We start from the raw sequence: 24,367 nt of genomic DNA, 5'->3' as shown, positions 1-24,367 counted from the left end.
ACAACATCAAACGTGCCGCAGAGCGCCGGAGAAGACAGCAAAAACAGGTTTGTACACGCCGCGACTTTCACGTTGGACAGAAGATATTAGTACGTACACACTATTTATCCAGCAAATTAAAAGGTAAGTGCAGTAAATTTGAACTTCTATACGCAGGTCCGTATCGGATTCGCAGTATCCCTCACCCCAATGTTGTACACGTCGAAACTTTGAGAACCAGAAAATCGAAAGGCAATCACCATATCTCAAACATTAAACCGTTTATTGAGTGAAACCACTGTATGATTCAACACACTATGATGCCATTTACTAATGCAATTAATTCACGTGACTAATTACTGATGATTATCGTATTTTTTCTTGGCAAGTGCCCGGCAAGGTAAGGTTAGCAGGTCGCTCTTCTTGTCGTTACACATCAGACCGTGCATATTTTTCCAGATGAATTTACACATTTACGACTATTTCTGCAATTATATTTATGTGACTACTTATTGATGATTATCGTATTTTTTTTCTTGGCAAGTGCCCGGCAAGGTAAGGTTAGCAGGTCGCTTTTCTTGTCGTTACACATCAGACCGTGCATATTTTTCCAGATGAATTTACACATTTACGACTATTTCTGCAATTATATTTATGTGACTACTTATTGATGATTATCGTATTTTTTTTTCTTGGCAAGTGCCCGGCAAGGTAAGGTTAGCAGGTCGCTTTTCTTGTCGTTACACATCAGACCGTGCACATTTTCCATTTTTTTGTGTATATGACTGTACTCCAGTTTTGTTTGTATGCACTATGAAATAGTTAAGATATAACACACACCAGTCGACTTTGACATTTTTTTTTTTTGCCTTATGACATCTCAACATCGTGACTGTTTCACATTTTTTTTGCTACTGCATTGTATTATTCTGTGTACATTTTTTCGCATCCGAACACTGTCAATGTCTTGGACATATTACGTTTTCTGTCATGTTATGCTGTATGGTTAATTGTGTCACCATAAACCAGTCATTATTTAGTGGGTATAGGATTTAAATGCAAGACATTAATCTTTGTTCATCAATTTCAGAAAGGAATGATGATTCTAAGAAATAAATTTAACATAAATGGGAATTTCACCTACGGAATAAACGAAAGGAGATGCAATAACTTTATGAGGAAGAGTAAAGGGATCAGGATTAACAAGCATTAACAAGACTATACTATACTCATCACAGAATAGCAGTCTTAACTAATTTTTTCTTTCAGAATACAAGGTGATTGATGCAGGCTGTCAGAGAGAACTACACATCTTATTTTTAGTGATGAAATATGCTAGAGATAAGGAATAGTTAGGTAATGAGTAATGAAGTGATTTTTTTGCAGATGATAGTGAATACTGATGAATAATGATGAAGGAAATGGTATTATGAATAATGAAGTTTTTCTCTACAGGTGATGATAATGGTGAAGTTATGATGATATGGATAATGAAGTTTTTTTTCTTTATGCCACGTAGTTATTTAAGTTTTTGTTGCGGTTTGCTTTGACAGCAGGTGTTACATTGCATAGTAGGATGACGGAAAGTTTTGGAAAGGACAGCTATGGAACACATTTTATACACATTTCACTACTTGTTAATTCGAAGTTCACTACTTTTCAGCATAGTGTGCGTTTCTTCTTTCAGGTCAATAATCCGTTTTTGTATTTTTTCCAGGAGAAGTTTTTCATGACACTTACTAAACCTGTTACTTATTATACCTGTTCTAGTACTTGCATTTTTATATTTTTTACCCATTTGTGTTTATCATTTATAAATGTGATCACATGTACTGCCTTGTTACATAATCTTGCTACAGCTGACTCATGACGAATGACGTTACCTATCCTCATTTGCAGCAATAGGTCAAAAGCAAAAAGTATTATGCCTCAGCAATTAATTATCGATCCCAACGCAATGCATTGCTACCAAAAAAAAATGTATTACCAATCCCACATAATGTCACTAGTTTATGATAATTCTGAATAATACTGATCAACTCTGAATAGCATGTCACTCGAGTAATGACCTCTTAATGAGACTATATTCAAAATAATGCTTTGTCACTAGCTAATAACTGCCACTGTTTATTGTAATGCCTGTGATTACTAATGATTTGACTGTAATTAACTGATTTTTAATAATGACTTTGTAATGATCTGAATAATACTGAATGATGAACTATGTTTTATTCTATTCAATACTTGATGGCCACTGAGTGCCAATAATTAATGTCACTCCACGAATTGTTATTAATTATGCCATTGATTAGCTCTTGTTTCCAATGTTGATACTTTGTAATTTGAAATGAATGTGACTGTTTCATAATGCTTTGTAATTAGGAAAAGACTAATGATTCTTAATAGATTGGAATGACACATAATTAATTAACTATGGTACTGTTTAATAATGCTTTGTAATTAATTAAGGCTAATAATTCTTAGTATATTGAAATGACAAATGATTAATTAATTAACTGTAATTAGACAAATGATTAATTAACGACAAATGATTAATTAACTGTAATTAGACAAATGATTAATTAACGACAAATGATTAATTAACTGTAATTATACAAATGATTAATTAACTGTAATTAGACAAATGATTAATTAACGACAAATGATTAATTAACTGTAATTATACAAATGATTAATTAACTGTAATTAGACAAATGCTTAATTAAAGACAAATGATTAATTAACTGTAATTAGGAGAAGGTTAATGATTCTTGATTATACTCTGTAACTGAAAAGAATGCGATTATTTCATAATGCTTTGTAACCAGGAAAAGAAGGCTACTGATTCTATGTAAAACAATTAATGAACATTTTTCTGTAATACTACATACTTGGTACAGAAATGTTCAATAACTGGGCTATGAATGCCACGAACTATCAATGAAGACTGTAATTGTCAATATTATGTGACTTGATGTCCTTCACCTCATAAGCTGACTACCCTGAATTACTGCAATGTCCATTTGTCCTGTTTATCCCAGTGATCATGGAGCACTATATTTGGTTTTGCACTAATTCTACGTTGGTGTGCCTTGTAAGAGTGTGGTGTTGACACGACATGCTGTCCACCACCATGAGCGATGAAGACATTATTATGGTCCCACTGTTTGGTGTACCTAATGTACTGCCAAAATGAAAACATGGAACATTACTACGGCAGTTCAGTGTCTTGGCTACACTGATAAATTCTGATGGGAAAAGAACTTCAAGTTGTGTCACTTGGTGTTGTACTACTGTGGAAAGATATGGACTTTCAGAGCAGCTGTGTGCAATCTAAAGTGCTACAACCATGATGCAATCCTTCCCTTTCCTATCCTGATTCTTGTCACATAAAGAAAAAAATTTTTTTTGGTAACATCATTTATGTTCATAGGTTATACATTTTTCGATTCGCTAAACTCCAGTGTGAGTACACTTATGTCACTGGTCGACATGATGTTTGCCATTATGTTTATTTGTTGTGAAAATACTAAAGACATTTTTCAGTGCATGTGCACTTTGGACATGAATTTTTTTTGCCATTATGTTTATTTGTTGTGAAAATGCTAAAGACATTTTTCAGTGCATGTACACTTGTCAACATAATATTTTTTGCCAGTCTGTTTATTTGTTCTGAATATGCTAAAGAATTTTTTCAGTGCCTGTGCACTTTGTTATCTGTCAAATAATTTGTATATACTTTTCTGATTTGCTACTATGTTTTGTACTCACATTTTGTCTTTGTCTGATATATTTTGTACTTAGTGCGTGTGCACAACATTTACTTTATGTACTACATCTAATTATTCTTGCCAGTCTGTTTATTTGTTCTGCATATGCTAAAGAATTTTCAGTGCCTGTGCACTTTATCTGTCAAAAAGTTTGTATATACTTTTTTTCTGATTTGCTACTATGTTTAGTATTCACATTTTGTCCTTGTCTGATATATTTTGTACTTAGTGCGTGTGCACAACATTTAAATATTCTGTAAGTTGTAGGATTTTGTTAATTAAAGAAAAATTTTGCCGCGCTTGGCAAGTCCAAATGACTCACCATCGCTGCCAAATTTTTGCCCCCCGAGTGGAGGGTTATGAAACACGTATGTATCGCAGCAGCGATGGCGAGGCATTGTAGCATCTGTGACCAGAGAGTATGCGCTTGACCGCGCGAGTGTTGCGAGCGGTTCTCAGTCAGTAGTGGTCTTTGCGAGTTAGTTGTCGCTATGCAGAGTAGCAGTCAGTCAGTCGTTGCGAGTCTGTAGCTCTGTCTAGTTGAGAGCAGTACTCAGTCTGTAGTCGTCATGCAGAGCGGTCGGTCAGTAGTAGCAGCCCCGTGCGGTTGTGTGATGTAGGCGGTCGGCAACAATGGTCAAGATGAGGAATAAGGTATACTGTTAATTAACATAATCATTAGATAATGAAAAATTTTATTTATTGTAATTATTCTCCAACAAGTCTCCCAATAATAATTTTTTTATTTCAAAAGCATTTTCTCAAAAATTTAATTTTTTATTGAACTCAAGACTTCGTTGCACTTCCCATTTCATTCCACTTCTTTTGAAGAAAAATTCCACTAAAATCACAAAAAAAGAGAATATTATTATTTGCAATGCAGTTCCTCCAAGCGGTGCGCAACAACAAGAGCAGATATGTGACATCCATTTATTCTGAGGTAAGACTTTAATTCTGATTGTTTTACACAGGGCCAAAGACCGATATTTCGGTTTAATTGAATTTTCTTGTCACTGAATGGACTTTAATTTTTTGAAGGATTTATAATTGAGTCAGATTGCGAATTTCACATTTGTTGCCATTGTCAGTACATTTGATTGTGGGCAGGTTACGCATAGAGCCATGTCCATCAGCATTTCTAATTAGTATCGTCATTTTCTTTTAAAATTTTTGTGGGGAGGTTACACTTGGCTCCCATTTCTATTAAGTATTGCTGTATTATCTTTTAAAAAAATTGCGGTGGGGAGGTTACAAGGTAAGTCTGTATTGTTGAGGGCTTGGACTCGCTGGAGAGGATATGGATAGAGTATTTGTCGATATAAAATCCGCCACACACTGATATGACTCAGGACACGCTATTGGGTAGGAATTGTCCTTGTTGAAGTGCTCGGACGTTAGTGTACAATGCGTAACACCCTTCCCTCAACATCGGGTTTATGGAGCTTGGTCGATCTTCTCGTACATGGACCCCGAAACTCCAGATTTCTCTAAGGTGATGATGTAACCTGCTAAATGTACTTCTGTCGGGCTGCCTGCGGTGAGAAAAATCCTCTTCATACAATCCTGCAGCCTCAAGGGCACTGCCATTGGCTTTGCCATACCTGAAGTGCATGTCAGTGTACTCTTCACTGGTGTAGCCTCTGTCCACGGTGTGCCGGCCGATGTGGCCGAGCGATTGTAGGCGCTTCAGTATGGAACCGCGCTGCTGCTACGGTCGCAGGTTCGAATCCTGCCTGGGGCAGCCGGCCGTGGTGGCCGAGCGGTTCTAGGCGCTACAGTCAGGAACCGCGCGACCGCATGCCTCGGGCATGGATGTGTGTGATGTCCTTAGGTTAGTTAGGTTTAAGTAGTTCTAAGTTCTAGGGGACTGATGACCACAGAAGTTAAGTCCCATAGTGCTCAGAGCCATTTGAACCATTTTTTTGTGTTTGGAATGATGCTGCGACTGGCAAGCACGGACTGGTGGCGAATGTCGCCGCGTTGTGTTCGGTGACGAATCGCAGCTCTGCACTACCCCAGATTTGGGCTGTTGATAAGATATCGATAAATTGATCTTTCTTCAAAATATTGATATCTGTCGGCAAAATCATTATCACCGACATATGGATGTATAGACATCGCAATGGCAGTACCGTGTGCCGATATTCTTATTTTATACTATATATATTTTAGCAATTTTCGGTAAATATCGGAAACTGTTCTTTTGAAATTGTAGTAGAACATAATTTTACTTCCACTGTGTGAAGGAGACGTACTACTTTTTGAGCTTTCATTACGTCGAGTCCTATTTGGCTGTGTGAAGCAAGTATGGGTGGCACAAGAAAGTAGTCCAATTGCTCTGGGGAATGGCGGAGTGATTGGAATAAAAAGATTTCTCGATGTGAAGAAATAGCACACCAGTTGGATTAAAAAAATGTAACTCAACTAGTGCGCTATTTCTTCACATCGGAATTCTTCAAAAACAATAGCTGGAAACGATGAACAAAAATCTAAATGACAAGATTAGTCTTTGCGGTGGGCAGAGACGTGTGAGAGAAATGCTGACGCAATCGACGCTACCAGCACACTGCAATGTTTAACTCCACCACGCAGATTCGACACTACCGCTGCTACGTCGCTGGCATTTGCAGAAATGAAAAAAACAGGGAAGTCGACATGGAGTGATCCGGACAAATCCGATATGTGAAGAAACCAAATGACAGACCCATCGGCCACTTACATGCAGTTACTGTTCTTAGACAAGCGGTTATCGCCAACCGGGAACGTGCGTTTTTTCCTTTGAATTCTTGCTCCAAGGGAGATAAGAAGACTGCTAGCTTGTTCATGTACAGAATATCTAATAATAAATCAGTACTCGAATATATAGCTCTATAACTAGAGTATATTTTCAATGTGCAGTTGGTATTTTTATACGCCAGTACGTCGATATTTTTTCACTCGATATATCGGTGTATCGGTATTTCTTATCGATATAGCGAGAGCGAACACAGGCTTTTTGAAATATCGATATATCGGATACCCGATATTTTTAAAGATATCGAAAGTCCTACCGTGGATGACGATCGCCGGAAAATGTGGCGGCGATGTAAGAAGACGTCGCATTCTTCCAACGCTTTGGAGAGGCACAGGAGTACTGCTGCTAGTGTTACAGTGTGTGGTGTCGTCGAGTACGACTTTAGGTCGCGGCTGGTAGTGGCTAGGGTGTCCTCTGAGGGCATTACGGTATGTTGGGGACGACCTGCAATCTGCTTTGATCTCTCACGCGAATATATCGAGGCGCTATTTTTCAGCTTTCAAATGTTCGTCCAACAAATAGTGTCACATGTCTTTGCGAACTGTCTGCGTGATGTTGAGGTACTGCCATGGGCGGTAAGATCTCCAGAACTTTTCCCATTAGAGCGTGTATGGGGCCAGCCCACATGTAACTGGGACAGAGTCCCAACTTGCCTCAGTTGAGGACACAATGGCATTTCCTGCCGAATCAGTGCGTATACATCCAGGGCAGCGAGGGTGGACTCATACTGGTAAATACTTTGCAAATTTAACTCGTTTTTGTAAGCACTGGAATAACATCGCACACCCAGTTAAAGAGGAACGACAGGGTGACGGTCGACAAAACTCTACACTTTTTTATTACGTAATTCGAATGTATACACATTGAAGAACTGTTCCTCAAAATATTATGCGCGAACTCAGAAAAGTAACGATTCTGTGAGAGTTTGAAGACAAGAATGTACGGCACGCCTCGGCCTTAGAGAATTGATTGCCACAAGTCGTTACCGATGACATCACCCTTATTTATATTGATCTGAATAAATCTGATTTGCTGAAGCGTTGTTTGGGTGGTGTTACTCAAAATGTGAACGAAATTTTCAAGAGTCTCATTTGGACATACGCTCCAAAAATAACATCCAGCCGAAGCGAAATTTTCAACATTGCTTCAAATATGGCCGTATGTCCGCTCGACGTAGGAGTTACTGCATTAATGTACGTGGCAAAGGCCCTTCAAATCAAAATCGGCGATGTAATGCGCCGATTCTGTGAAGATGTAGATACAGAATCTGTGAAGATTCTGTGAAGATATGCGGTCAGCGACGAAAGGGGCTTTGAGTACGAAAATGGGGGCTCAGCAGGTCAAAGGAGGAGAAAGCGGCCGGCCATTAGCTGGGCCGATAGCTATTATGGACCAAGCATCAACGATATCCTGTAGGTCTCAAGCTTTGTCCCTTTTTTATATGATAAATATTCGTCAAACTTAAAATACGTTTTTCTCGATCTTCCACCATAATCGAGTCCATCAACATGAGGTGGCAAATATGAGGTAGCCAAGGAGGTGGAAATGTGTGTTCTACTATGCCAAGACTGCTTGGTAGCTACAACAGGAAAACAATTAATTAGCAGGAGTACAAAATTAGAAAGTATTTATTACTTAACTTTGCTGTAGTCCATGATCAGTTGGTTGACAATTATAGAAGACGCGACTAGACTAAGCGTCTGTAGAATAACATAATTTACAAGTCACAAATCTTGCGGTAACGAATTAATCTCTGGTAATCTTGAATGTCGAATCCGGTGAATTTGAAGACTAACTTGGAACTGGGCTACAAAGACTTCATGGTAGCAATGAATGAGCTGCAGACGATGACTGACTAAAATCGGCGCTGGCTGACCACTGAGCGCGGCTACCAACAGTAGACTGGCACAACTGCACTACTCTCCTGCTGCACATGAAGTGCCCTAGCGGCGCCTCGCGGCGAGCATAAGTACTGTGACTGGCTGTGAACTCTTTGGCTAACACAGCCGCTCTTCTGTTCCGTTTATCGAGAGAATCGCATCCGGCGGATCGATCTCTTAGGCGGCGGTGCGGTCGTATGACTGACGACATCACATTTTTAGTATTTTTTTCGGCCAAAAAAGATGAGTCCAAATAGGTTATTTTTTCAAATACGATCTCTAATTCCGCCAAAAAAATTTTTGCAGATACCTACAGTTAACTAAAATTACGTCTGTAAGGATCAGGGCGACGTGTTAATTTTATGTTTGAGATAACCACAACCGGAGGTAAAGCGACAACCATCGATCTACCTCCTTTCAGAGCTGCCTCCGGAAAATCCCAATTACAGGATGAAGATATTAATATTTTCCAATAAAAAAATACCAATAAAAGCTTCAATGTAGGCTTCATTCATTGCAGCAAACCCTATTTGTCTACAACATTAAAGTACGGAGGAAAAAAATCGTGAATTTGAGTAATACTCGTATTTTCGTCACGCTGTCGTTCCCCCTTAACCCCCTGAAGTTTCATTTCAGTCCCTCCTCTCCTTCTAGGTGCTTCGCTTTTTTTGGCAGGCGGTGTATTTATTTGGTTGTTCTGTAGCACAATATCAATGATGGTTAATAACTTCCACGATATCTTGTAGCAAGAGGTACGTTCAAAGATGAACATTTTGGAACTACTAACAAACTAATCAACGACATGCAATGCAATAATTTTATATATACTAAGATCGTGTCTGTTCTTTCGAACATGTCCGAAAGAACAGATACCATCGGTGACCATGCAGCTCGTTAGAATGAAATTACAATGAAATGAACACCCTAAGCTGCTTACAGGCGAATGTAGTTGCGGGACAATACGTTGAGAATGTGGGTTTCGCGGGAGTCGTGCCAGAGATAAATCCTTGCAGTCGCGCTATCCTCAGTGTCCTCGGTGGCTCAGATGGATGCCGGCACGGTGGCTCAGCGTGTTCGGTCAGAGAGCCGGTTAGCCTCTGTAATAAAAAACTGAGTGGAAGAATCAACCACTGAACTTGAACAGGATGTCTTGCGACGTCCGCAATGACCAAACACAACGATCAACAATGAGAATAAAAAAAGATGGATAGAGTGTCTGCCATGGAAGCAGGAGATCCCGGGTTCGAGTCCCGGTCGGGGCACATATTTTCATCTGTCCCCGTTGATGTATATCAACGCCTATCAGCAGCTTAGGGTGTTCTTTTCATTGTAATTTCACAATAATTTTAGTTTGCCTAAACATATTTTTTGAAGTTTACAGGTGTCTAACGTCGTGCGTTTGCATCATAATGTAGCATGTGCATTGTGAATGCAGTTTTGGTACCGATGTATAGGTAAGTAGCAGCAGAATATTAATAATGAACTAGAATAAAATAACAGAAACAGCATTACAGTTACAAATAGCGTAGAGCCGCTGAGAACTACTGTACCTTCTGGTAGCGGAAGGTGACTGGCGTGGCGTACTGGTGTTTCAGAGATCCTGGTGAGCCGTACTCGAGTATGAAGCTGGCGTTGTCCACCATGGTAACGTCGTACTGGATATAAACCAGCTTAGTCCCGTCCGGCGAAAACTCCAAAGCCGCGTCGTGTCCCAAGGTGGCTTCCGGCGACGATGATGCTGCAACATCGAATCCTACCCTCAGATGGCTACAGCTCGACAATAGCCTTGCGTGTTCAAAATACTCACGTGGCTTGCATTGCTAATATGGAACTGTGGTATTTATACTGTGATACCATGTGTGCAGGAAATACTAACTGAAATCTAATATCCCAAAATCCAGAGATCCCTACTCGACAATCGTCCACCCTGAACATTCGTGTGGCTTGCATTGTTAACACGGGACGGTGGTATGCGTAATGCGGCACCATCCATGCAGGAAGTCACAACAGAAATCTAGTATCACCGGCCGGAGTGGCCGAGCGGTTCTAGGTGCTTCAGTTTCTGGCCCAATGCAGATTTTATAACAATTTACGTTTTAATTTATGTTTGCCAATTGAATTATCAGATATTTTAGCAGATACAGCACGAGCTGTAGATCGCGTTTTTGTAATATGGCGAACGAAATTTAATTATCAACCGTTTGAGTGTCCTTCTCAGAGGAAAGTGATCGCCTTTAAGTATCCCTCTACTCCAAGTGATTAGGCTCTGAGCATTAAAGACTTCAAATTCATTCGGCAATTGACCATTTTAAGTTTTGACACGAGCGATTATGGCCTCATCTGTTTTCTGCCCTAAAGCAACAACAACTGCAAATTGGCTTTCTGTTGCTAGTTGCACAACATCGAGACCATAAAATTTACATACAATGTGATCACTCTTTCGCAACAAAACCAGATGGGAATAGCCGGCCCCGGTTGCCGCTACGGTCGCAGGTTCGAATCCTGCCTCGGGCATGGATGTGTGTGATGTCCTTAGGTTAGTTAGGTTAAGTGGTTCTAAGTTCTAGGGGACTGATGACCTGCGATGTTATGTTCCATACTGCTCAGAGCCATTTGAACCATTTTTTTGAAATCTAATATCCCGAAATCGAGAGATACGGAGACAGGCTCGGAGAGTGGCGGCGATATTATACGTGTAGCAGACGCGGTCTCTTGTGGCTGACGCGATCCAACAGTCGTGGCAATTATGTCGCATATAAAGCTCCATATATGGAAAGAATGGCCAGCTGGTGTAGCAACAACACCAAAATTAATTAATCTCTTTCTCAAAGGTAGAAGAACTTCTATGTAATCACTGCATCTGCTTCGTTCCTCATATTTTTTACTCGATGTTCAGTTTTCTCTGTCTCCTTGACTTTCTTCTGGCGAGGGTATCGGAGAGAACGGAACGAATGCTGCCGTTGTTCTACGTAAGTATTTAATTGTACAGGAATCTGTTGCGAGTCTTTATATGGTTAGCTAAGGAGCACAGCATTTTCTGTTTTTTGTGTGATTTCATTTCCCTTCGCTCCACTTCAGCCTAGAGATTACGTAGAATACCACAGGCGAACATTACATGTGTAAAATACGGGGATAAAAGATAAAATGTGTGCATGAGAAAGAGGGAATCAATTAGGGTTAAAATAACCTAAAAAGGGGGGACTTGGATGAGGCACGTTTACATAAAATCGACGTACAGTTAAAATGGCACTCGATGAAGATGCAGCACGTTAACGCAGGCGGCACGAACAGCAAAATTAAAAACGGAGTTCACAGTATGGGACGATGACACTGATCACACACCGCACTGATGTAACATACACAGCGAGCGTCAAAACACAACAAAGTAACTGCAGTAGAATTTGAAGGGCCTGCCGAGGGAGGGGAGGTCGGAGAGGAGGGAGAGAGGAAAGAGAGATGAGGTTTGACGGAGGAGGGGGGCACGAAGGGGGGGGGGAAGAGGCAGAGCCTGTAGCACATCAAGGGGCAGGAGATGGGGAGGGAGCGCAAGGACTGGGAAAGGAGAAATGAGAAGGGCAGGGGGAGGAGGGAGGAAACAGCACGAGGGGGCAGAGAGGAAGCCCAAGGGAGGAGGGTAGTGGAAGAGGAGGGTCAGAGTTCGAAGGAAGGATAAATATCAGGGTGAAGCACATCATCGGGGAGACAGTGGAAGTTCCTTTAGGAGAGGAGGTGGAAGATGTGGACATTGAGAGAGGAGGGAACACATCGGTAAAGGAGTGGAGAGAAATGGGGACACCAGGGGGTGAGAGGATCGATGTGGCGGTTGGTATGGGGGATACAGATGTGTTCAAGGAAAAGGAGGAGATGTGGGAAGTGAATGAGGTCATAGAGGATCCTTGTGGGGGATAGCAGTTGGATACAGAAAGCGAGGTGGGAGCACAGGCACTGATGTAAAGAAAAACCAGTGGCACACCATAATACTTCCTAAGTAGGATGATTAAAAAATAAGGTAAAAAACGTTTCCCATGTAACAGATTTGTGTTGTTGATGTGGTCTTCAGTCCTGAGACTGGTTTGATGCAGTTCTCCATGCTACTCCATCCTGTGCAAGCTTCTTCATCTCACAGTACCTACTGCAACCTACATCCTTCTGAATCTGTTTAGTGTATTCATCTCTTGGTCTCCCTCTACGGTTTTCACCCTCCACGCTGCCCTCCAATGCTAAATTTCTGATCCCTTGATGCCTCAAAACATGTCCTAGCAACTGGTCCCTTCTTTTTGTCAAGTTATGCCACAAACTCCTCTTCTCCCCAAATCTATTCAATACCTCCTTGTTAGTTATGTGATCTACCCATCTAATCTTCAGCATTCTTCTGTAGCACCACATTTCGAAAGCTTCTATTCTCTTCTTGTCCAAACTATTTATCGTCCATGTTTCACCTCTAGCTACACTCCATACAAATACTTTCAGAAACGACTTCCTGACGCTTAAATCTATACTCGATGTTAACAAATTTCTCTTCTTAAGAAACGCTTTCCTTGCCATTGCCAGTCTACATTTTATATCCTCTCTACTTCGACCATCATCAGTTATTTTACTCCCTAAATAGCAAAACTCCTTTACTACTTTAAGTGTCTCATTTCCTAATCTAATTCCCTCAGCATCACCCGACTTAATTCGACTACATTCCATTATTCTCGTTTTGCTTTTGTTGATGTTCATCTTATACCCCCCTTTCAAGACAATGTCCATTCCGTTCAACTGCTCTTCCAAGTCCTTTGCTGCCTCTGACAGAATTACAATGTCATCGGCGAACCTCAAAGTTTTATTTCTTCTCCATGGATTTTAATACCTACTCCGAATTTTTCTTTTGTTTCCTTTACTGCTTGCTCAATATACAGATTGAATAACATCGGGGATAGGCTACAACCCTGTCTCACTCCCTTCCCAACCACTGCTTCCCTTTCATGCCCCTCGACTCTTATAACTGCCATCTGGTTTCTGTACAAATTGTAAATAGTCTTTCGCTCCCTGTATTTTACCCCTGCCACCTTCAGAATTTGAAAGAGAGTATTCCATTCAACATTGTCAAAAGCTTTCTCTAAGTCTACAAATGCTAGAAACGTAGGGTTTTCTTTCCTTAACCTATCTTCTATGGGAAGTCGTAGGGTCAGTGTAGCCTCACTTGTTCCAATATTTCTACGGAATCCAAACTGATCTTCCCCGAGGTCGGCTTCTACCAGCTTTTCCATACGCCTGTAAAGAATTTGCTTTAGTATTTTGCAGCTGTGGCTTATTAAAGTGATAGTTCAGTAATTTTCACATCTGTCAACACCTTCTTTCCTTGGGATTGGAATTATTATATTCTTCTTGAAGTCTGAGGGTATTTCGCCTGTCTCATACATCTTGCTCACCAGATGGTAGAGTTTTGTCATGACTGGCTCTCCCAAGGCCGTCAGTAGTTCTAATGGAATGTTGTCTACTCCCGGGGCCTTGTTTCGACTCAGGTCTTTCAGCGCTAAACAGATTTGTAGCTACTGAAAACGTGAATGTACTCACCAATTTGGCCCTGATTTGAAATATTTAAGTTTCAAATCCTATTACACAGTCCAGTCACACGAACGTGACCACCCCAAATGTTTGCCGCCAACGTGCAATAACCACTCACATGCGGCAGGTGGCAGCACCATGAGTTCAGGGTACATGAGGCCTGTCGGGCGGATGTGGAAAATAGTGCAGTCATTGTCGTAATGTGGAAATGGAGCAATTTATGGTTAAATTACACTATGCATGACAAAATGGCACTATCGAAAACCGTCACCGAGGCAACTGTGGTACACCACTGGTGGTAGATGACAGGGATGAACAATGGGTGTGGAGATGTGTACGTGTGAACTGTCGAACAACTAACCATCCAGATGAGGCAAGGTGCTACGAACAGTGCCCTCTCAATGACCATTCAGAGAATGCTGCTGCACCTGGGCCTACATCACAGGCGCCCGGTTCATGCACCCATGCTGATAGCTGTTCATCGGTAATGAAGGCTGGAAGCTGCACGCCAGTAGCACAACTGTACGTCCACTAGGTGTCGACAGGTGGCTTTTCCAGATGAATCACGTTTTATGCTCCAGCGAACAGATGACCGTTGGTATGTATGTCCATTCAACAATCCAGGGGGGAGCAGGGAGCGTTATGGTCTGCAGAATATATTAGTAGCATTTCCTGAAGAGTCTCTTCGTTCTGGAAGGCACAATGGATGACACATATGCATATATCGGTGGGGACCATGTCCATTCCTACATGCAGTTCCTTTTTCCGTGGTACAATGGCATCTACCAGCAAGACAATGCAATGTGTCACCCAGCTCCCAGTGTACGTGTGTGGTTCGAAAACAACCCAAATGAATTTACCGTACTCTACAGGCCACCAAACTCCCTGGATTTATATCTAATAGAGGACCTTCGACCAGGCTGTTCGCGGTATGGATCTTCAACCGAGAAATCGAGCGCAGCCAGCCACGACACTGGAGTCGGCATAGCCATGCCAAACCCTTTCGGTACCTTTTGGAACCTCACTGATTCTCTTCCTGCACGTCTGTGCTGCGAAAGGTGGTTATTCAGTCTTTTGAAAGGGTCACATCAATTTTAGTTGATCGTGTATATGTTGCGGCTGTCCACATGTAACTACTGACGAGGCCTGTAGACATATAGAAACGCAATAGTGTCAAAACATGCATCTCCATGAAGTCACCCTTTATTGCTACTTTCTGTGAGAACCTTGTATATAGTCTTCGTGAAGCTGGTCTTTTCAGTTATTCACTATTTGCAAGAAGTGGACTTAACATTATCATTAATGTACAGTCAGTGTTACTATTCCCCACTACAGAACTAGCACTGTTGTTGTTGCGAAAGTAATTTTAATTTCCTTTGTAATTTATGTGGACGCTACAATGTCCAGAAACAGCCATTTTGGGGATATCACGCTGCCGCTGCTTACTGACTATCATAGTACATTTAGTTCTCTCGACGAACTTATAGTCGTGCAAAATGGGGACATTAGTGTAAAATAATTGTTCTGACATATCGAATAATATCGCAGCCTTTGCCAGTATAGGGTCACGGTTCAGATATTTCGTTCTCAGGTGCCATCCTAAGTGCCGTCTTAATTTTGGTTCTCGCTTGTGTAGCCTCTGTCCATCGGTGGTGGAAAGCCATCTATCTGCCCTAAATTCTAGTTCATTACCTACGAATCCAGTGGGTCGACCACAAGATTTGAAGAATTGTGGGTATACCAGTCACCGTGCACCATGTGACAGAGTGAACAGGAAAAGAAGGACAGTCAGTGTAGAAAGTGTAAATACGATTGTAGGAGAATAAGCATCATGAGAATGCAAACGCAATAGTATTGTTTTGTTTTGAGGGATACATAGGTTTGGGATCAATGACCTCAGCAGTTTGGACGCTTAGGAATTCACACATACACACACACATTTTGATACACAGGTTTAGAAGCAACCTAGGATTCGGAGGGCCAAAGCCTGCTAAGGAGACAGGATTGATGCAGCAACAGCTGCAGACCAGACATCGCGTGTAGGAGAGTCGCCTGAATACTGCTGGAGTAGCATTCTGAAATACAGCAGTCTGCTACAGTGGTGGATTGGTTTTCCACATGCCTTGGCACAATGCTGCACTCCCTTTGCCACCTAAGTGACAGGAGACAGACTCCTGCCACAACATAGCTGGTCAGAGCGACTGTAAATGCTCGCCACCAAGTCATTAGCAGCACTTGTAACTGTACCTGTGCCAGCATAAGCTGTCGCCAGTACACTGGTCGGCAAAGATGTAGTGCAAAGATCGATAGTAGGCGGTGTATCAAGTGCACCTACCACGAGAAAGGCTATAGACACACTGACAAGCAACACGCCGCCATCGCCCTTTCAGCAGCATGTATTTAGACCGCTGATTGGAGGGCTGCACTGACTCAGTCATCCAGTTGGCGTCTGTCAGCTTATTTGCAGAGTGGTTCAAGCCACATCACAGGCTACGACAGTATGTAGCCACCAGATTAGGTTCAAAATGGCTCTGAGCGCTAGGGGACTTAACATCTGAGGTCATCAGTCCCCTAGAACTTAGAACTACTTAAACCTAACTAACCTAAGGGCATCACACACATCCATGGCCTGAGGCAGGATTCGAACCTGCGAGCGTAGTAAGCGAACGATTCCAGACTGAAGCGCCTAGAACCTCTCGGCCACCGCGGCCGGCACCAGATTAGGGACTAGCAGTACGACAGTAAAGTTTTTAATAGCGAGATTACCGATATTGTCTGCAAGAGGACTATTACCAAGGAGCTTGAACCACAACAAATGAACGCTATTCAAGTTATGTTTCAGGTTCATGTAAATAGAGAACTACATTAATTCATGTTTGCTTCCTTGCGGTACAAGACAGGATGAGGATACTATAGTACCACACCTGGCTCCTGGACTGCTGACTACAGCTGATACTGTGCTAGTCTCTATGTTGCCTTCAGTCCAATGTGGGGCCGATCAGTACCAGCCCTTCTACCCAGCATCATCAGCCAGCCACTAGTCTACAAGCAGTTGCTAGACCTGACGAATCTGGGTCGTGAGCTGGTGGAGACCACCTCTAGGGTGTTTGGTCTGGCGCTTCAGGTGATTCCAAGTGTCCCTGGTGCAATGCAGGGCGTTGCGTGCCTGTCTTACTGCCGAGTGATGCCTTCCCTATGTCAGCGCTGCCAGCTCTTTTTCTTCCACTGAAGCGGCACCCCATTGCCCAGTGCACACACCCACTGCCATAGGGCCACGCACAACGCTAGGAGTTATATGGAGATAGCAGTCCTCTGCCTGAATGCCACACATTCCGACAGGACACCGATAGCAATCTCTTGTCCAGAATAAAGAATCTTTGTACTGAATGAGCTCTCCTGATTCTGCGCTCGCCACAATAACACATCACATATTTCTCACACAAGCCATTCTGGTACAGAGAGACCTTCACCACTTGTCCTAATAGTCATTGCAGAGTTTTGTACTGCACTGAAGCGAGGGAGACGATGTGTTATGGGCGACCTGTATCCTCTTTCTACAACACAAATGCACATGGGTATAAATACAGTTCTTTATTTACTGGAAACATTTACTTAACTTGAATAGAGTCCATGTTTTGTGGTATAAGCTCGTCAGTAATAGCCCTGTTGCAGACTGATGTAATGTCAGTATAGGTACTCTTGCTATTACAAGTTTAGTTTCTCAATACTAGTAAAGTACAATTCTGGTTGATGTAAACTAGTCCCACTATAATCACTACTCTGGTCGCTACGTTCTGTCATAGACTGTGACAAACTAAACGCACTCTGCGAGTAAACTGACAGGCACCAGACCAGATGATTCAGTGAGTTAGGCCCTCTGGTCAGTGGCTGCGGCCTAAATACTCGCTGTCGAGAGGGCGTTGGCGGCTTGTTGCTTTTGGTGTGTCTCTGGCCTCTCTCGTGATAGACGCACTTGATCCAGCGCCTACTAATCGATCTTCGAGCTATCTCTTTGTCGACCACAGTGCTGACAACAGCTTATGCTAGCACAGTCGTCTCCACATCGCCGATACCAGTACATAATATTTTGACAAACAGCAACAGCTACGCAAAGTGACATTGGTTGATATGCTTGAGATAGGGTTACTCTGCTCAAGATACCCCATTAAGTTCGATAATTTTTTAGGATTCTAAGACACATTGACATCAGTGAGACAGGACGATAATTTTTTGGATCTCAGATTCTACCTTTCTTGTAGATGGTTGTGACCTGTGCTTTCTTCTAATCACTAGGAGCTGTTTTTCATTCAGATGAGAAGGTCCAGTCACATTAATATCATCATCTTGTAAGGTAACGGGCGAGTTGTGGTACCCTGAAAATTTTCTAAGTTCGGAGTTGGCGTGGTCGTGCTGGAGCCTCTCGGGGTGCCGCGGCTCGTCGGTGGCTGCATGGTGCCAAATGTTAGCCAGGGTCCAGGGACCGCGTAGCTGGGAATTCCATGGTGATGCTGTGTCAATGAAGGAGACAAGCTGGGAGTGCCAAAGATTGCGGACTTTGTGAAACCATAATGGCAGACATTTTGCAGTTCATATAGAAATTAATAATAGCCAGAGGAATCATGATACTTTAAAAAGAAACATCTATGTTACCATTATTTGCACAACGATTCTGACAGTCTGACCAGATTTTCAATATCTTCATTAGTTTAAAGTTTAGTATCTGACTGTAAATTATACAAGTAACACCCAGCAACGAATTTCCAAAATCTAAACGGTTCATCCGATTTTGTCGATCGACATGTCTTTAGAAAGCTACTAGTGTACACCTAAATTGAGTATAAATTACAGGCATCTAACGTGAATAGTACATGAGTTATTGGAGGTCAAAGTGGCCGATTGCTATCGATCGCATCAGGCCATAAATACTCCACAGTTACACGAAAAACGGTAGCAGCATGCTTATAAATATATTTATTCATCTATGTCCTTGTTTATATCCGATATATACTATTCATGAAGGAGTTGGTCAATTATTTACTGTGTTCTAGAAAGCACAGAGACATTAGGCTACTGCCTACCTTTTGTTTCTATTGCTTTGATATATGTTTATTTGATTTGTTTATGTATTTAATAATGTGTGTTAGAGCGTGTTTAGGGTCCAGCCGTAGGAATATTCATTTAATTCCAAGTTATTTAAATGTAAATCCAGAATTTCGAATGTGTTTCGAAATGTTTGTGAGTGTGCGTTGGCTTGGAGACATGACGGCAGCGTTATCACCAATCACAGCGCTCGTTACTAAGGGAAGCGACTACCGAAGTGAATGGAGTAGAAATTCTGAACAGTGCAGCACGAGGGACAGTCGCACGGGACAGAGAGAGTTCTGGACGGTACAGAACAGGGCATGGATGGTCCTGGACGGTACGGCGCGATGGGCGCACAGTCGCGGGAAAGGCTTGGAGTGGAGCAGTTTGCGCGTGGTCGCGAGAGATAGAAATATTTCGTAGTGCCGACATGTGTACTTGTGAGATTTCCGTGACTTCTGCAGGGAAGATGTAGTACGCGTTTGGAAGTGAATATCTCGCGAGCTATGTTGTTCGTAACTCATTACATGAAGTAGGAATCTATTGTTTCCCTGTTATTCAACTTATATTTTATTTAATTGCTGGACCATCGATACCAATAGGTGTTTTATAGTAATAAAGGGCATTCTTCAAGGTACTTCTGCTATCATAGCTATCATTTAAAGTCGTTAAAATAGTACCTGGAGAATTTATTTAATTGCAATCTTTCATTTATAGGTGTTTATGTTACGTTCAAAATTCGCAATTGCCGAGTGATAGGAACTTTCGACCATTCGATTCATGTGTACATTCATATTGTATACTGCAGACTCAGCAGTATTTGGTTTGTAACACGGCAACTACGTATCCCAGCCCCTAGACGACGAAACCAGCCAAAGCTTTTAGTATTTCAACACTGATTCAGAGAGTACATAGTTGTGGACCACCACATCACAACACCACAATTATTATTTGATAGCCCGCAAAGTGTCAAAAGACGGAATAACCACGTTTTGCAGAGCGAACGTGCAGGAAGAGAGTCAATGAGATTCAGGAGGGTTTCGACAGGCGTGAAGAGCCATGCCGACTCCAGTGTCGTGGCCAATACCGCTAGGTTTTTCGATTGAGGATCCATGGCGTGAACAGTCCAGTCGAAGAGGTCCCACAGATTCTCCATTGGATCTAAATCCAGGGAGTATGGTGGTCAGTGGAGTACAGTAAATTCATCCTGGTGCATGCACACTGCGACCATTCTCATGCTGGCAGGTGCCACTGCGTCGAGAAAAAACAAACTGCACGTAGGAACTGACCTGGTCCCCCAGGATATTCATCGTGCATTCTAAAATTACGAGGTCACCCAACGAATGCCACTAAAACGTTACCCACACCCTAACTCGTGCAGGATGTTTGATTTTAGATGTTTCACGCCATACACGCCAAAGCCCATACGTCCGATAGAGCATAAAATGCAGTTCAACTAAAGAGACCACCTGTCGTCAGTCAGTGGACATCCAGTTGCGGTACTGGCGTGCAAATCCCAGCCTACGTCACCGACGAACAGCAGTCAGCATGGGGGCATGACCTAGGGGCCTGCTGAGGAAGCCCATACACAGTAGCGTACGCTGAAAGGTCATTCAGGAGACACTGCTGTTTAGCAGCTTGGTTCATCTGGGCAGTCAACTGCTCAACTGTTGTGTACATAGTTCCGCGTAGTAAGCACGTATACAACTTTCCCACTAGAGCGCGCCCCGCTAAGCACAACAGCGCAGGCGCAGCGCTCGTCCGTCTCCGCACTACGAGATGGCGCTGCCTTAGAGACGGACCAAATTCTGCTTCCGCCGATCCGCGTATTAATATGTAACGCAGCCAATGAGATTGCTGCTAACGTAGAACCTTTTCTCCTCGCGGATTGCACTCGCGCAGTAATACCTGAACGCGTGAGGCATTATAACGAGTGTACAGACCTCCGATTAGGCAGTCTGCATTAGTCTGTACCAGTCTGCATTAGTCTGTACCAGTCTGCATTAGTCTATAGTCAAGTTTCAGTCTGCGCCTAATAAGATTACCATATTGCTCTACATAGCCATGAAGATAAATGTATAGACACTTTGTCAAGTATCAGAGATATGTGAGAATAAGATAAACGTACCACGACCAAAGGAACTTCAGATTGTCAATTGTAAACAGCATCCAGAATCAAGTTATGTAATGTCTATGCTTTTTATTATTTTAATAAATGTGTGTGTAAATTAATCAAGTTCTGTTTAAAGTTGGTCACCGTCAATCTGCTACTCTAAGCGTCCAAGTGGCATTTCTATCGTCTGACCTAACGGCAGAAGATAAACACGCCACGATAAGACCACGAGACATATTGCTGACACTCGCCTACTTCGTTAGAGCGGCAAGTCAAATAATCTGATGGTGTGTGTACCGAAGGTCTTACAGTACGCACACCACATCAACAGTCTGTTCGCCTGTATACATCTCTGCATCTGTCTTTCACCCTGCAGTGCACCACAGTTACTTCAGCCCCAGTTTTAGATAGCGCCATTATCCATATACGGTATAGTTTAATCACGCCGACACGCAAACAGTTTACAAACTTAGCTGTTTCGGAAAAGCTTCCAACATTGGGCCAAAAGCCAATGATCATGCCCTACTGGACATCAGATAAGCCGGCCGCTGTGGCCGAGCGGTTCTTGGCGCTTCAGTCCGGAACCGCCATACTGCTGCCGTCGCAGGTTCGAATCCTGCCTCGTGCATGGAAGTGTGTTATGTCCTTATCTTAGTTAGGTTTACGTATTTCTAAGTTCTAGGGGACTGATGACCTCAGATGTTAAGTCCCACAGTGCTTAGAGACATTTGAACCATTTGAACATCAGATAAATCACCCTGTTTCCGCATTACCCGACAACTATTCCACTGTTTTCTGCGTCCCGCCACCCGACGATCTTTGTATACCCTCCTGTGCTAGTGCCACCTGCCGTCTGTGAAAGGTTATCCCATGTTGACATCGAACATAGGTGGTGGTCGCATTAATGTGACTGGACTATGTATCTAGGGTGTATTATGGTTAAAAGTCCGATTCGATCCGGCCCTAGAGTCTTTGTTAACTTCAGTGATTTTAGCTGTTTTTCAACGCCAGTGAGGCCGGCCGCGTTGGCCGAGCGGTTTTAGGCGCTTTAGTCCGGAACCAGGCTTCTGCGACGGTCGCAGGTTCGAATCCTGCCTCGGGCATGGATGTGTGTGATGTCCTGAGGTTAAGTTAGGTTTAAGCAGTTCTAAGTCTGACGGCTGTAAATATGACCTCAGATGTTAAATCCCATAGTGCTTAGAGCCATTTGAACCATTTTCAACACCAGTGACACAAATATAAAGGCTTGCTGGAAAGTAATCCCACCGAACTTTTTACGTGAAAACTCTTAAAGCTTTTTAAATAATACAAACGTTACTAACATTCTACATCTTTATTCTTCATGTCCACAGATTTATTCCTCAACAGTCACACTGGCGACAAACACATTTCTATCAACGAGTAACCAGATTGTTGTTAGCCTCACTGTCACAGTAGAATGCTTGATTTTTGGACGCAGTCAGAACCTCACCCCCGCTCCGCTTCATCACTATCAAAGTGCAGTTCTCGAAAGTGTTCTTTAAAGTTTAGAAACAGGAAAATCGGATGGGACCAAGTCGGCACTGTACAGTGGGTGATCAATGAAAATGAACCAAGGAGTCCGATTGTTGAAGATGTCGCAGCGCTCGTGTGCAGTGTGGCATTGTCCCGCTAAAAGAGAGGGTGTTTCGAATTCGGAACTCGATTACAGCACGCTGTTTCTGAGGCGCTGACATAGTTACGTTACACACCGCCATGTTACACACTACAATTCGGAGCCCTCTAGCGGCGGACGGCTGTAAATATGAGGACGTGAAGAATAAGGATATAGAATGTTAACAACGTTTGTTTTGTTTCAAAAGCCTACAGAGTTATCACATAAGAAATTCGGAGGCATTACTTATCAGCACGTCCTCGTATTTATATCATTCACCTTTGCAGTGTTCTGACAAGTGAGTTGGGGCAGTATTTCTGTACGTTCTTTAACAAAGGAACATCGAAAACTGTGTATAGCATTTCTGCTTTTGCTGTGCTACCCCTCAATGTTAGTTCCAGTGTCACCCTTGAGTTTATGGACGTTAGCCTTTGTGCCATTGACAGCCTTTACGTACGACCAGAATTTTTTGGGTTTTGTAACAGATATTGCGATGAGATTCTGCCGCGGTTGTTGTTGAAGGCTCCACGCATTGCCCTATTGGCAGCCAAATGCATTTCATTCACCGTCTCTCTGTCCGTGGTCCTACTCTCCGTTTTACACTTCCTTTACAATAAAATGAGCATAATCAGCCTCGACCACAAGAAACCTTTATTTTTGGGGTTACTTGTTTCAGTCAGTTACTGACCATCTTCAGACCTCATACCAGGTTGGTAGGCGGTGGCGGTGAATAGAGCAAGCGTTACGAATTCTACGAACACCAACTGCTCAAATGTTTTCAAAAGTTACTCTTTTGCAATAGTACCTCTGTCTTTAGAGGTGAGTGTGTGTGTCATGGACGCGCCCTCTGAGCATGAAAATCTATCCGGTGCATAGACAACTACTTTTTTTTACTTTGGCCAATTGCAGATATGGTGAAAGAGTTCCATATGCTTTTGATTAGTCTAAGATTACATTCGCTTACATCACCTACTCTATCCGAGAACTTAAGTATTATTAGCAGGCAGTCTTCAGCAACACAAAAGTTATTCATGAAGAAAGTTCTTCGTCTGAGAAATGACGCACGCCAAAACAGTAATATAGACAAGTTATGAGTTCCCTGCTTGTGAAGAAAGAGACGAGCCTGTACGATATTTTCTAATGTTTTGTAATGGCAATTTTGATCCAAAATGCGGAATTCAGAGTTGAAATTGAGCACAGGCTTAAATGCATAAAGCGTGGCATGTACTTACGTGTTTTGAAAAAGTCATAGAAATGCTTACGAAAATGTATAAATTAATGTACAGTCTGCATTGTGAAATCTTTTATACAAAGTTCAGTAATTAATTTTTGCTTAAAAATGGCTCTAAGCACTATAGGACTTAACATCTGAGGTCATCAGTCCCCTAGACTTACAACTACTTAAACCTAACTAACCTAAGGACAACACACACATCCAAGCCCGAGGCAGGATTCGAACCTGCGACCGTACCAGCAGTGTGATTCCGGACCGAAGCGCCTAGAACCGCTCGGTCACAAAGGCCAGCAATTTTTGCTTCACATACAGATGTAATTTAAGAAATATAT

At 42.4% G+C, this 24,367-nt stretch overlaps 1 protein-coding gene across 1 annotated transcript in view; it reads right to left on the bottom strand.

The window, feature by feature from the left end:
- Positions 1-24,367, bottom strand: part of LOC124616585 (venom dipeptidyl peptidase 4-like) — a 256,248-nt gene that overhangs the window by 145,032 nt on the left and 86,849 nt on the right. The window contains exon 7 of the mRNA XM_047144906.1: positions 9,974-10,161. Within this exon, the coding sequence (XP_047000862.1) occupies positions 9,974-10,161 (188 nt within the window). The remainder of the gene's footprint in view (positions 1-9,973; positions 10,162-24,367) is intronic.

This window comes from Schistocerca americana, chromosome 5 (genome assembly GCF_021461395.2).
Source record: "Schistocerca americana isolate TAMUIC-IGC-003095 chromosome 5, iqSchAmer2.1, whole genome shotgun sequence".
Classification (NCBI taxonomy): domain Eukaryota; kingdom Metazoa; phylum Arthropoda; class Insecta; order Orthoptera; family Acrididae; genus Schistocerca; species Schistocerca americana.
This window is presented reverse-complemented; position numbering and strand designations above follow the sequence as displayed.